Source organism: Chiloscyllium punctatum, chromosome 20, assembly GCF_047496795.1.
Source record: "Chiloscyllium punctatum isolate Juve2018m chromosome 20, sChiPun1.3, whole genome shotgun sequence".
Classification (NCBI taxonomy): Eukaryota; Metazoa; Chordata; class Chondrichthyes; order Orectolobiformes; family Hemiscylliidae; genus Chiloscyllium; species Chiloscyllium punctatum.
In genome coordinates, this window is record NC_092758.1 from 11523845 (window position 1) to 11538047 (window position 14203).

The window sequence follows — 14203 nt, forward strand, 5'->3', positions numbered from 1 at the left end:
CTGGGCTTGTCACTGCAGCTCTCAGTGCGGGGTAGTGAATGCTGCTGTTTGCTGTGCTTCTGCCCTCTGACCCCGGAAGCTGCATCCTCACTCTCTCCAGCTGTGGCCTTCCTCCCACTCCTTTTAGTTTGAATTTTCTGGACGGCACCAGAGAAGCTAGCTTTGCACTTCCAAACATTTTTATGTCTAGATTTCCTAGAGGGGATGAGGCCGGACTGCAGTGTAGCAAGGAGATTCTTTGAAAAAGTGTTGTCTGCTTTTTTTTTCAGGATCCTTGCGAAGATAAAAGGCACAAGGATATCTGGTCGAAAGAAAAGACATGTGATAGACTTCCCAAACTACTTATCATTGGACCTCAAAAGTCAGGTAAGGATATAAACCTAAAGGTCCAAGGAATTGTTTTAATTTTAACTTTTTTCTTTCATTTCAATATGAAATATTCTAATGTTGTTCAAAGTAGAGACCTGTTGCTGAAGTATTTTGCACTCATCAGGACACAATTGCAAGAGTGCCAAATTTCAAAGGGAACAACAATTTATACTGCATGGGAAGAAGGCTAATTGGTTACTACAATTCCTCTTGCATCATGCATCCACTTGTGACCGAGATTAGGACTGGACTGATTGCTAAAAGGTTCACAGCATCCAGTAACACTGAATGCTAATGCTCAGTCAGTGCTCTTGCATTCCCCTACCCCTTCCCAGTGTCATAACTACATCATAGTCCTCAGTAGGATCCAGGAACTAAGAATTTATATAAACTTATTTGTAGCCTGCTTTTTCCTTTTCAGGCTCAGAAATTTAAAAATAATCAATGCAGCATTGTGTTTGAAACAAGATCAAACACTAGTTTGGTAAGTAATTGTTGTTGCAGGTCACAACAGTGTAATTGGAAAAGTTACTAGCTACCACATAGAGTCATAGAGCATGAAAACAAAACCCTTTGGTCGAACGAGTCCATGCTAACTATAATCCTAAACTAAACTAGTCCCACCTGCCTGCACTTGGTCCATATCCCTCCAAACATTTCTTATTCATCTACTTATCTAAAAGTCTCTTAAACATTGTAACTGTACCCACATCCACCACTTCCTCTGGCAGTTCATTCCATACGTGAACCATTCTCTGTGTGGAAACGTTGCCCCTAGTGTCTTTTTAAAATCTTTCTCCTCTCACCTTAAAAATATGGCCCTTAGTCTTGAAATCTCCCACCCTAGGGAAAAGACACCTGCTGTTCACCCCCCATGATTTGATAAACATGTCCAAAGGTCTTAAGTAAGGATAAAAGTATTCTATGAAAATTAGATCACTCTTGAACATTGTTGCAGCCTGACTTGCTGAAAGATTCTTTTTTTGAAGTGAAGGGGTTGAAACTTGAAGTTAGATTCAATGGCAGTGATAGCTTACATAGTTGGAGGTGCTGTCATACCTGGTCTCAATAAGCAGAGGAGGTCCTGGGAGTGAATGATGATGCCGTTGTTAGAGCGGTGTTATGGTATTGTAGCTTATAGCTGTTCGTAACCTGGTGCAGGATGGAATCATAGAATAGAATCCCTACAGTGTGGAAACAGGCCCTTCGGCCCAACAAGTCCACACCGACCCTCCGAAGAGTCGCCCACCCAGACCCATTCCCCGATCTTATTACTCGACATTTACCCCTGACTGATGTATACTCCTGAATAATGTTGTAACTAATGGATGCCACAGGGGCCGGTGCTTGGGGCTCCGAGTAGTTACAATCTACATCAGTGATTTGTGCGCAAGGATAGAAGGTAGTGTCTGTTGATGCCACAAAAATAGGTAGGAAAGTAACTTGCAATGAAGAAATAAGTAATGTACAATGGATGTGAATAGATTAGGTGAATAGGCCAAAATTTGCCAGATGAAGTTTGATATGGATAAGTGAGAAATTATCCATTTTGGGCAGAATTTGAGAAAGACAGCTTGTTATCTAAATGGAGAGAAACTTGTGTGCTTCAGTGCAGAGGGATCTGGTTATGATGTGTGAAATGCAGAAAGCTAGCATACAGCGGATAAGAAGATAAGTGGGATTTTGGTATTAAGTGCAAAAGGAATAGAGTAGAAGCCCTGTAGCTGTTGTTCTGTCCTGGATGCCTTCCTCTATCCCTCTGTTGAGAAACATTGGCTGTTTGCCGATTTTTGGGGTGAGATGGTTCCCTTCAAAATGATTGTCTTCAGTCACTTCTTATCACAATCAAATAAAAAGAAAGTAACTTTAATCTTGATGAACCACTGAATCACACAGCAATGTCAAATACATTGGAATTCCTTGAGGGAATTCCTTATCCCTCCTATCTCCTCAGAATCACAGAATTTATTCCAGCACAGAAAGAGGCCTTTTGGCCTATCATGCCTGCTGTTCAGACCAGCATCACTACCCAGTGCCAATCTCCTGCCTTTTCCCCCATCCCCTTGCACACTATTTTTATCCAAGTAAGCATCCGATAGCCGATACAGGAATGTTTCCAGGGATGAGGAACTTAAGTTCTGATGATAGATGAAAGAAGTTGGACTCTTCTCCCTGAAGAGAAAAAGGCTCAGAGGAAATCTGATAGAGGCTTACAAAATCCTGAATGGGTTGGATAGAGTGGTTCAGGAGAAGCTGTCCCGACTCGATAATGGAACAAGAACAAGGGGGGCAACGATTTAAAGTGATGTGCAAAAAGAGTAGGTGAGGAAAATCTTTTCAGTCAGCGAGTAGTTAAGGTCTGGAATGGACTCCCTGAAAATGTGGTGGAGCTGGATCAATTGAAGCATTCAAAAGGGGCAATGGATGGTTATTCGGACAGAAATAGTGTTCTGGGGTGTGGGGGAAAGGAGGGAGATTGGAGCTCGATAATGATGGAGAAAGTGAGGACTGCAGATGCTGGAGATCAGAGTCAAGAGTGTGATGCTGGAAAAACACAGCAGGTCAGGCAGCATCCGAGGAGCTGAAGATGAAGGCATTATGCCCGAAATGTCGATTCTCCTGCTCCTCGGATGCTGCCTGAACTACTGTGCTTTTCCAGCACCACTCTCTCGACTGGATAATGATGCTTGTCTAGCGATGGGCGGAATGCATTCTCTGCACTGTAACAATTCCATGACTCGGTGGTTTATTGGAAGGTAAATGCTGCAGTTCCTTCACTTCTGGGATGGCCTAGACCAATGTCCTCTCTCTGCTACCTACAAAGACGAGGCATTGTGCCATCCCCATCTGATTTGTTATGGGGTTGAATCAACTGATGAGAACTCCTCTTCATTTGGTTCAACTGTCAGCCCTCATGTTTCTTCAGGGAGGTCTCTCAGACAGTTTGGGGCAGGGAGGGGTTCCCTGGTGTTTGTCTGAGAGCTGGGAATAAAAGATAATGTTAGGGCCAGAAAATGGGGATATTCACGGAGTGATATGGAAGCTCTCAGCTGGATAGCTGGCTGCTAAAGATCCATCCTTTGCACGCAGGCCTCCAAGTTCCCAGGTTCTGGATTCACGTCCAGTTTGGGATTTGAGCACACCCCTCCAGGCTGACTGTTCACTGAGGGAGTGCTGCATTGTTAAAGGTGCCATCTCTCAGTCTGAATGAAGGTGCCATCAGCCTATTTGGGTGGATCTAAATGATCCATTTACTTCAGAGAAGAGCAGGTGAGTTCTCCCTAGTGAGCTGGTTGATATTTGTCCTTTGGCTAACTGGATCGTTGTCCAGTTGCTGTGAGATCTCGCTGTGCCCAAGCCAGCTACTGTGTATCCTCTATTGCAGCAGTAGTCAGACTTCAAAAAGTGTTTCATTGGATGTGGGCTACTGATATGTCCATTGATTGTGAAGGTGCTATATAAATGCAAGGGTTTCTTTCAAAGCTGATTAGAAATGTTCAGCGCAGAAACAGACCCTTTGGTCCATCTTATTCATGCCGACCAGATATCCTAGATAAATCTATTCCCACGTGCCAGCACTTGGCCCATATCCCTCTAAACCTTTGCTATTCATACACCATCCAGATGCCTTTTAAATGCTGTAATTGTACCAGCCTCCATCACTTCCTCTGGCAGCTCATTCCATACACACACAACCCAGTCCATGGAAAAGTTGCCCCTCAGGTCACTTTTATATCTTTTCCCTCTTGTTTTAAGCCTTTGCCCCCTAGTTTTGGGCTCCACTACCCTGTGGAAAAGACCTTGGCTATTTACCCTATCCATGCTCCTCATAATTTTATAAACCTCTATAAGGTCACCCTTCAGCCTCTGATGCTCCAGGGAAAACAGTCCCAGCCTGTTCAGCCTCTGCCTATAGTTCAAGCCCTCCAACCCTGGTAACATCCTTGTAAACTTTCTCTGAACCCTTTCAAGTTTCACAGCATCCTTCCTATAGGAAAAGGATCACAATTGCACACAGTATTCCAAAAGTAGCCAAACCAATGTCTTGTAGAGCCGCAATATGACCTCCCAACTCCTATACTCAATGCTTTGCTCATTGCCCACTTTTCCCTTCCCCCTCCCTTTCCGACATGACCATCGTTGGCCTCCTCCCTTGCCACAGTGAATCAAAGCATAAATTGGAGGAACAACACCTTATCTTCTGCTTGGGCCGCAGGACTCAACACTGAGTTCTCCAATTTCAAATAACCGCCCTTCCCATCCCCCGACTCCCTTCCCAACCCCTCCCCCTCCCTTCGTGGGCGGCACGGTGGCACAGTGGTTAGCACTGCTGCCTCACAGCGCGAGAGACCTGGGTTCAATTCCCGCCTCAGGCGACTCTCTGTGTGGAGTTTGCACATTCTCCCAGTGTCTGCGTGGGATTCCTCCGGGTGCTCTGGTTTCCTCCCACACTCCAAAGATGTGCAGGTCAGGTGAATTGGCCATGCTAAATTGCCCGTAGCGTTAGGTAAGGGGTAGATGTAGGGGTATGGGTGGGTTGCGCTTCGGCGGGGCGGTGTAGACTTGTTGGGCCGAAGGGCCTGTTTCCACACTGTAAGTAATCTAATCTAATCTTCCAATCCACCTACCGACCCTTCCTTCCAGCCACCAACTGGATTCATTCCTCCCATTGACTAACCAGGTCATACCCTCTACCGGTCTACTCTATCCCGACCTCACTACCCTGCCCCCACCATCCCTTTTATCTGCAGCTCCCCCTTACACCCACCCCCAGTCCTGAAGAAGGGTTACACCCGAAATTTTGACTTCTCCCCCTCCTGCTGCTGCCTGGCTTGCTGTGTCCTCCCAGCCTCCTGCTTGTCTACCTTGGAATCCAGCATCTGCAGCTTTTTTAAAATCTCTAATCGGTCTTGATCGATAAAGGCAAGCATACCAAACGCGTTCTTCTTTCTAGAACCATTTTGTCCAAATGCTTCCATGATCAACTGACTCCAGCTCTGTCATTACCACATCCATGATGTGGAGATGCTAGACTTGGACTGGGGTGGACGAGGTCAAAATTCAAATAACACCAGGTTATAATTACATTACATTACAGTGTGGAAACAGGCCCTTCGGCCCAACAAGTCCACACCGACCTGCCGAAGCGCAACCCACCCATACCTACATTTACCCCTTCACCTAACACTACGGGCAATTTAGCGTGGCCAATCCACCTGAGCTGCACATCTTTGGACTGTGGGAGGAAACCGGAGCACCCGGAGGAAACCCACGCAGACACGGGGAGAATGTGCAAACTCCACACAGTCAGTCGCCTGAGGCGGGAATTGAACCCGGGTCTCTGGCGCTGTGAGGCAACAGTGCTAACTACTGTGCTACCGTGCCGCCGTGTGCAATTGTGATCTCCTTCCTATAGGAGGGATGTTGTGAAACTTGAAGAAGTTTATTTGAAACTGCAAGCTTTCAGTGCTGAGCTCCCTCCTCAGGCGTGATATCACATCCAGTTCATTAGTCAACTGAGTTCTCAAACCTCAACTGGGGATTTAAGTCAGTGTGTTAAACAAATGGAAGAACTGAAAGGAGTTAAGCTCAAGAATGATTTAAGAAAATTAGGAAAAGCAAATGTTTTTACCGCTGGGTGAGGAAGGGGCATTGTCTCCCATCTTTCTAACCTATGCTTGGTCAGTCACAACAATGTTTTTCATTTCTTTCCAGCACACAGTATCAGAATTCAATTAAAATTTAGCTTGCTGTGAAATGAAGGAGTCATATACTAATACTTCCTTGTGGAATATTATTACTTAGTCACCCCGAGTAAAAATTAATAAAAATGCAACATTAAAAACATAGGTTGTGATCAATGATAAGTTCAAAAGGGAGGGAGAGAGTGAACAGGGAAAAAGAAGACCATACATATCCAAAGACTTTAGAATCTTTGCAATGTTAAATTTTAAACCGAAGGCCTCAGGCAGTTAATTGTTGACTCATATACATTACAGCAACAGAACAAACCTATTGATATTTTTGATGTTTTCCCAATTTGTTTTCTCACTGGGAGCTGCCTTCCCAGGTGAGAAGGAACATGGAGGGAAAAGCAGCTTTGTTGCTATGAAGCCATGTTTCTTGTCTCTGTTGCACAGTGCAGATGTTGAAATATAATTCATTGTGTGTTCCTGAGCCCAGCTTGATTGTCTTTCCAAGCTGGCAGGTGGGCCTTTCGGATTGCAAAATTAACTTCATGCTGCAACTATACAAACGTTGGTGCGGCCACACTTGGAATATTGTGTACAGTTCTGATCGCTCCATTACAGGAAGGATGTGGAAGCATTGGAAAAGGTGCAGGGGAGATTTACCAGGATGTTGCCTGGTCTGGAGGGAAGGTCTTTTGAGGAAAGGCTGAGAGACTTGAACCTGTTCTCATTGGAGAAGAAGAAGGCTAAGGGGGGATTTGATGGAGACATACAAGATGATCAGAGGGTTAGATAGGGTAGACAGTGAAAGTCTTTTTCCTAGGATCATGATGTCAGCTTGTACGAGGGGGCATAACTACAAATTGAGGGGTGATAGATTTAAGACAGATGTCAGAGGCAGGTTCTTTACTCAGAGATTGGTAAGGGTGTGGAATGCCCTCCCTGCTAATGTAGTTAACTCAGCCACATTAGGGAGATTTAAACAATCCTTAGATAAGCGCATGGATGATTTTGCGATAGTGTCGGGAGACGAGCTGAGAATAGTTCACAGGTCGGCGCAACATCGAGGGCCAAAGGGCCTGTTCTGCGCTGTATTATTTTATGTTCTTTGTTTTAAATGTGAAATTATCATACATGTATAAATTAAGCAGGAGATGAGAATTTCTTGATGTTGATTCAGTTTTGATATCTTTCGATAAATAGGTGATTTTGATGCAAAAACCTTCATTAATTCCTCATAAGTTTCATGAAGCTTGAACCAATCTGTGTTTGGGTGACAACTACTGCCATTTTGGATATATGTTTCCTCTTTTTCAAAACCCAATTTATTACATGATAGGTCTTATGTGTAACAATCAGATGCTGCAAGTTTAAATTTGATACTTCATATTTACAGATTCCATAACATGATAAAGGGAGGGAAAAATTACTTCAGACAAACACTGCAATACAAAATAAATTTTCAACACATTGACAGGTTTACTGTTCCCTGATGACAGTACAAACTATGTCTGAACATAATCTGACCAGTTTCAGGTAGGTTTACAAAAGAATAAAGTCAAAATTCACATGACACGAGGTTGTAGTCCAACAGATTTATTTGAAATCACAAGCTTTCAGAGCGGAAGGAGCAGGGACTCTGAAATCGTGTGATTTCAAGTAAACCTGTTGGACTATAACCTGGTGTCATGTGGCTTCTGACTTTGTCCACTGCAGTCCAACACCGGCACCTCTACATCATGCAAATAAATAAAAAGGATGTGGGTGATAATGTCCTGCCTCTGAGCAAGGAGGCATGAGCACAATTCCCACCTGCTCCATGTGTCATGCCATTTCTAAAAAAATATCTAAAGAGTGCATCGAGCACGGCATTCCCTGATCCGTGCTGCTGCTCATGTAGAATCAATTGTTGTTACTCACCTGGCCCGATTCCATTATTGTCATTGTACAGTCGATATTATATGGCAATACTGTCCCTATATTTACCCCACTGGATAACACGGGATGTATTATGTAGCGAAGTAAAAACAGAAAGTGCTGGGCAAACTCAGCGGCTCTGGCAAAATCTTGGAGAGAGAAAGAAAGTTAATTTTTTGAGTCTGACATGACTCTTTTTCAGAACTGAGAGGAGCTGGAAAATGGTGCCTTTTACACTGGTGACAGAAGGGGAGTGGGTGGAACAGATTGTGAGAGTGTGTAATGAAGTTGCAGACGTGTACTGTACCTTTAAGGGAGTTGAAATTTCTGGCTGGCACAAAGTGTTCTGAAAGATTTTAAAATATGACAGTGGGTGAAACAAATAGCTGGAGCTGTGTTGCCATGATACAAAACACAAATTCAAATTTGGCCAATCAGTTTAAATTATGCTGCAGATACCAGAATCCAATCGAATTTGAATTTAGTATTTTGACAACATCAAACCAATGAAATGATCTGATGTTTCGGGGTATAAAGTCAGACATTTTGAACAGTTGGAGGGAGAACTGCCAAGGAAACCAACAAGTATAGACTGCTTGCTGAACAGCTCTCTGAAAGGTACCTGTTCATATGAAAGACCTGTAAAGCAGAATACTGAAGAAAAGACAATAGAGAGAAATCTACAGAGGAATATACAAAGAGAAGACTCGACAGGTGGACAGTTTTGAAATTTCTATTTAGTTTTGTAAATCTCCATTGGGGTTTTTATCGTACTAGTATTGTAGAGTGGGAGGTAAAACATAGGTTTAAGGGAAAGGGGTTGCAAATACTTGTCTAATGTTCTCTTTTGGACTTAAAGAATAAAATTGTTAATTTTTACTTTAATTAGTGACCTCTGGGATGGCTCTTTGCCTCTTGAAATGGAACGGATTACAGCACGGGGTGAGCTTCTCTGTGTGTTGGGTTTAAGTTAGCAGAGGGTTTTACCCCCTGTCATAACAGGTGCCCTGAACATAATGATCACAGCTTTTGTCTTTTGCTCTGGGCACTCTCACAATCTGTTCCACTCACTCCTCCACCCCCTCTGTCGAGAACGTTAAACCATAATGATCCAACTCGTTTCTGTTCTGAAGGAGTCCTACTGGACTCAAAACATTCACTCCGTTTCTGTCCTCGCTTCCAAACTGCTGAGATTTTCCAGTATTGTCTATTATTGTTTTGGATGTGCAGAATCTGAAGCATTTTGCCTTTGTTTGAGCATTACATAACACACACGCATGCACACACCTCTCACCAAATCCACACAAGGGTCTGTTTGATGAGAGGGGCTTGCTCGTGTCCCGAGAAGGGGCTGTGGTGTAAGACAAACAGAACGTAGCAGCTTAGCTGCTGGTGTCACAACATTCTCATCTCAGTGCAGGCTGACTCTCACACAGTAACTGCTCAAATCACTGCCAGTGTCAGTCCCTTCAGAAATGTGGGGCAAACTGTCAAAGTAAGGGACAATCCCTTTCGAATCCATGGCACCCTGTTGGACACCCCTCTCACAGTGAAGCTTGGATTGGCATCGCATTAAAAAATGACTTTAATCGAGAGTTTTCCCAGTGCAGGCACCAATAGGCTGCACCATCAGGGCTCTGTGATTCTGAGACATATCCCAGCATCGAGGCACCAATCACTCAAACCCAACTCCACTTAATGCACATTGCCACCACGTCCTACAAGTGCATTTTAATGAAAACAAGATCCACGCATATAGACTTTCCAGCAGTGATTGAATTGAAGCAGGAACTTTATAAATGGGCAAAGAAAAGTTTTCGATGTGGCAGCACGAGGCCCCATAGTTGCATGAACTCGGTGTGGCTTGGGAATCAAACTGCTACACGTGGAGCTTTTAACTCAGCAGGATTTTGGGGAGGTTGATCTTTCGTTTGAAAAAGTCGCTGCCTTGCCATATTTGGGGTGTTTCCCTGACTTGGCCAACTAACCAAGGCGATGCAAAACTGAGCCATAGGGACAGGCATCGGCAGCTGGATTTCCCAACCAGGATCTGTGCATGTAATTAACAAATATCAAAACTGGACATCAGCTCCCTGGAAATATGTCCTCCTCCCTTTCCCAGCTGCTCGGTGGAATTCTAGCCTTCACAGATGTGAAAAACTGCAGTTGTCGTCGTTTCACAGTGTTAGCATGTTGTGTTAATTTTAAGCCACTGTTGAACATTGCCAATAAGCATTCAACAGAATAGTCCAGTGAGCATTTAAATCAATAAGTGAACTCCATAAGAATTTGTAATTTTTTTGCTCACTGGAATTAACATTTCACAAAAATTACAAGTCATAGAATCCTCACAAAGTGGAAGCAGGCCATTCGGCCCACCAAGTCCACACTGACCCTTTGAAGAGTATCCCATCCAATCCTTATAACCCTGCATTTCTCATGGCTGACCCACCTAGCCTGCATATCCCTGGACACTACAGGTAATTTGGCATGGGTCATTCCACCTAAGCTGCACATATTTGGGCTGTGGGAGGAAACACACATAGAAACTGGGAGGGTGTGCAAACTCCACCCAAAACTGGAATCAAACCTGAATGTCTTGTGCTGTGAGACCGCAGTGATAACCACTGAGCCACTACGCTGCTCCAAATCCTTGTATGATTTTTTAAAACATCTTTTAATTTGAATGTATAGGAAATCAGGAGTTGCATAAGGGTCCTAGAGCAGAGTGAAGATTGGCTGCAGAGAAGGTACATTAAGGTGTGAGATCAACATTGAGTCTAAAGTTTGAGTGGCCCATTCAGAAGTCTAATGACAGTGGGGAAAGAGCTGCTCTTCAATCTGTTGGTGTGTGTGTTTAAGCTTTTGTATCTACTGCCTGATGGAAGAGGTTGGAAGAGATTATTTCTGGGGTGGGAGGGGTCTTTGATGATGTTGGCAGCTTTTCCGAGGCAGTAGCAAATGAAGATGGAGTCAATGGATGGAAGGTTGGTTTGTGTGATGGACTGGGCTGTATTCACAACCCTCTGTAGTTTCTTACAGTCCTCGGCAGAGCTGTTGCCACCTTCCCCATTTGGTGGTGGTAACGTAGACTTTACCAATTGGAAGGCTTCCTTCAGGCTTATACTAAAAAGAGATATACACACACGCGCAACCTGCCCTTCCCACAGTCCAAAGGTATGGGTGTGTATCGTTCACACCCACAAGCTGTTCAGCTGCCCATAGAACATAGAACATAGAAGAATACAGCGCAGTACAGGCCCTTCGGCCCTCGATGTTGCGCCGATCAAAGCCCACCTAACCTACACTAACCCACTATCCTCCATATACCTATCCAATGCCCGCTTAAATACCCATAAAGAGGGAGAGTCCACCACTGCTACTGGCAGGGCATTCCATGAACTTATGACTCGCTGAGTGAAGAACCTACCCCTAACATCAGTCCTATATCTACCCCCCCTTAACTTAAAGCTATGCCCCCTTGTAATAACTGCCCAGGAACCAATCAGACAGTTGTTGTCAAGTTGATAATGTTTGGCATCTGTGATTAGTCCTAAGTGCACAAGCCAATCAGCTATGAGTGCCCAGCCAAATTTCACATTGACAAACACCTTCACCCACTGCTTGAACAACACAGCAGTGGAAAGACCAATGAGTTTCAGTAACTTGTTTTTACACGAGCGGCAACACCTTCCACAACCCTTGGTCTTAAAACTATCTTCCTTCCATGCTCAGTCCATCACCAAAAATACAGGAAGCAAATTGATACTGTCTTGACATCAGCAAAAAGCAAAGAACGCAGACGCTGAAATTTGAATTTGAAACAAATGCAGGAAACACTGAGGAGGTCAGTGAGAGAGCAGAAGAATTTGAATTTCCAATTGGTGTTTAGGCAGTGTTAGACAGTGAGCTTGCAACGCCAAATTTGATGAAAATGAGATGTGGCTTTCATCTGCTTTTGCGATTGAATGCTTTGCTTGGATCAAGGGCAGCAAGGAGACTTGGGAATCCTGCTTTGAGTTTGAAATGCCTTGCTTAGTTTTCTGTTTGTATAAAATCTACACTGTAATATTCTGTCAGTAACAGCAGACGCTTTCTCCCCAGGTACCACAGCTCTTTATCTGTTCCTCACTATGCACCTGGATGTCACCAGCAATTCTCCAAACCCCAATAGCTTTGAGGAGTTGCAGTTCTTTAATGGACCGAATTATCACAAGGGCATTGACTGGTAAGGGAGCAATTAAAACAACTGGCTGGACAGCCTCATAAAATCCAAACACTGTGGATGCTGCAAGTTTGAAAATGAGAAGAGCAAGTGCAGGTCTGATCGCTTCTGAAGGGAGAGAGAAATCGAGTTAATGTTTTGACTTTAATAAGACAACACCAAGTTATAATCCAACAGGTTTATTTGGAAGTACAAGCTTTCAGAATGCTGCTCCTTCATCAGGTAGCTAGTATTGTGTGATTTTTAACTTTGTCCACCCCAGTACAACACCGGCATCTCCCCATCTGGGAAATGATGGTTTTTATGCTACTGACTGAGGGCGAGGAGGAGAGAGTGGACAAGTGGTACCCAGAGCAAGAGACAAAGGGAGTGCTAATGATGGTCTAGGAGAGATAGAGATGTAAAATAGGTGTAAATATTAGGTGTGAAAAGGAGAAAAGCAGCCCTTTGTGCTGAGAGTAAAACCAATGGGGCACAAACAGGACAAAGCTAGTGCAAGAGAAGGGTGAAGGTGGTTGAAATCGTACTCAGCCAGACCCTGAAGTTTTTAAACAGAATATTGAGCCTGCGAAGTCCTGAGATTGCATGGTGGCTCAGTGGTTCGCACTGCTGCCTCACAGTGCCAGGGACCCCGGTTCAATTCCAGCGCTCAACCAAATGTCTGTGTGGAGTTTGCACATTCTCCCTGTTTCTGTGTTAGTTTCCTCGAGGTACTCTGGTTTCCTCCTACAGCCCAGAGATAGGTGGGTTAGCCATGGGAAAATGTAGGGTCTGGGTGGGATTCTCTTCAGAGAGTCAGTGTGGACTCAATGGGCCAAATGGCCTACTTCTACACTCCAGGGACTCTATGAGAAGCCGTAAGATGCCTCAGCAGGAAACGGAGTGTTTTTTTTATTTGGTTATTTTTCATTTGTACATTATTTATTCATAAACTGTCTGAAAGCCTGTACCAAAGCCCAAAAGCAGTTGTGTACAAACTTTGCATTGAAAACAATAGACCGAACACAGCAGAGTTTGTCATTCCTCAGAGCTTCGATGCAGTTAAGAAAACAAAAGCAGTGTTCACTCAAGCACCTTGCATTGAGCTAGACAGCCGACACTGCGCATTCACTGAGACCCAGATAAGAATATCGCTTACTCCATCATTCACAGTATCATTGACATGGGACACAGAGCTTCCTCCTTACCAATAACCTTGAACTGAAACAGTTCAAAGGAAACTGGGTTTATGTTTCGGAATGTTTCCTTTGAATTTCAGCCCAGACAAAGAAAATGAGTGAGACCCTGCAGGAAATGCAGATCTGGAAAGTTAGTCCAACAGAAGCGACGAGTGTGGTGCTGGAAAAGCACAGCAGGTCAGGCAGCATCCGAGGAGCACGAGAGTCGACATTTCAAGCATAAGCTCTTCATCAGGAGGGGTTATACTCGAGACGTCAGCTCTCCTGCTCCTCGGATGCTGCCTGACCTGCTGCGCTTTTCCAGCACCACACTCTCCAACTCTGATCTCCAGCATCTGCAGTCCTCACTTTCTCCTAGGTCAACTCCTACAGTGCTGTTTAAAGGGAGATTCATATACATGGATTCAGGAAAGTTTGAAAGATACAGAAACACAAATAGACACAGATTAGCAATAAAAACAGGAGTTGCTGGAAAAGCCCAACAGGTCTGGCAGCACTTGTGAAGAGAAATCAGAGTTAATGTTTCAGGTATTCAAGTGACCCTTCCTTAAAACCGATGGTAGCTACAAAAATGTTGGTTTATATGGAGAAGATAGGGTAGGAAATGGGTAAGGAGTAATGGCTATCTACAGTAGAACAAGCTTAGAGGTAAAAACAATGACTGCAGATGCTGGAAAGCAAATACTGGATTAGTGGTGCTGGAAGAGCAAGCTTAGAGGAATGGTCAATCCCTTTTTTTGGCTTTACAATGGTTTCTGGGCTTTATATCCAACTGTTTCTGACTAAAACTGTTGACATATGTTCTTTCGATTTTATTCTTGGAA

General features: G+C 44.0%; 1 protein-coding gene across 3 annotated transcripts in view; it reads left to right on the top strand.

Moving 5' to 3' along the window:
- The window catches only part of ndst1b (N-deacetylase/N-sulfotransferase (heparan glucosaminyl) 1b), a 322190-nt gene that overhangs the window by 261609 nt on the left and 46378 nt on the right, over window positions 1–14203 (top strand). For all 3 annotated transcript variants that reach the window (XM_072590317.1, XM_072590316.1, XM_072590318.1), the window contains 2 exons: window positions 270–366; window positions 12081–12204. In XM_072590317.1, coding sequence (XP_072446418.1) covers window positions 270–366; window positions 12081–12204 — 221 coding nt within the window. The remainder of the gene's footprint in view (window positions 1–269; window positions 367–12080; window positions 12205–14203) is intronic.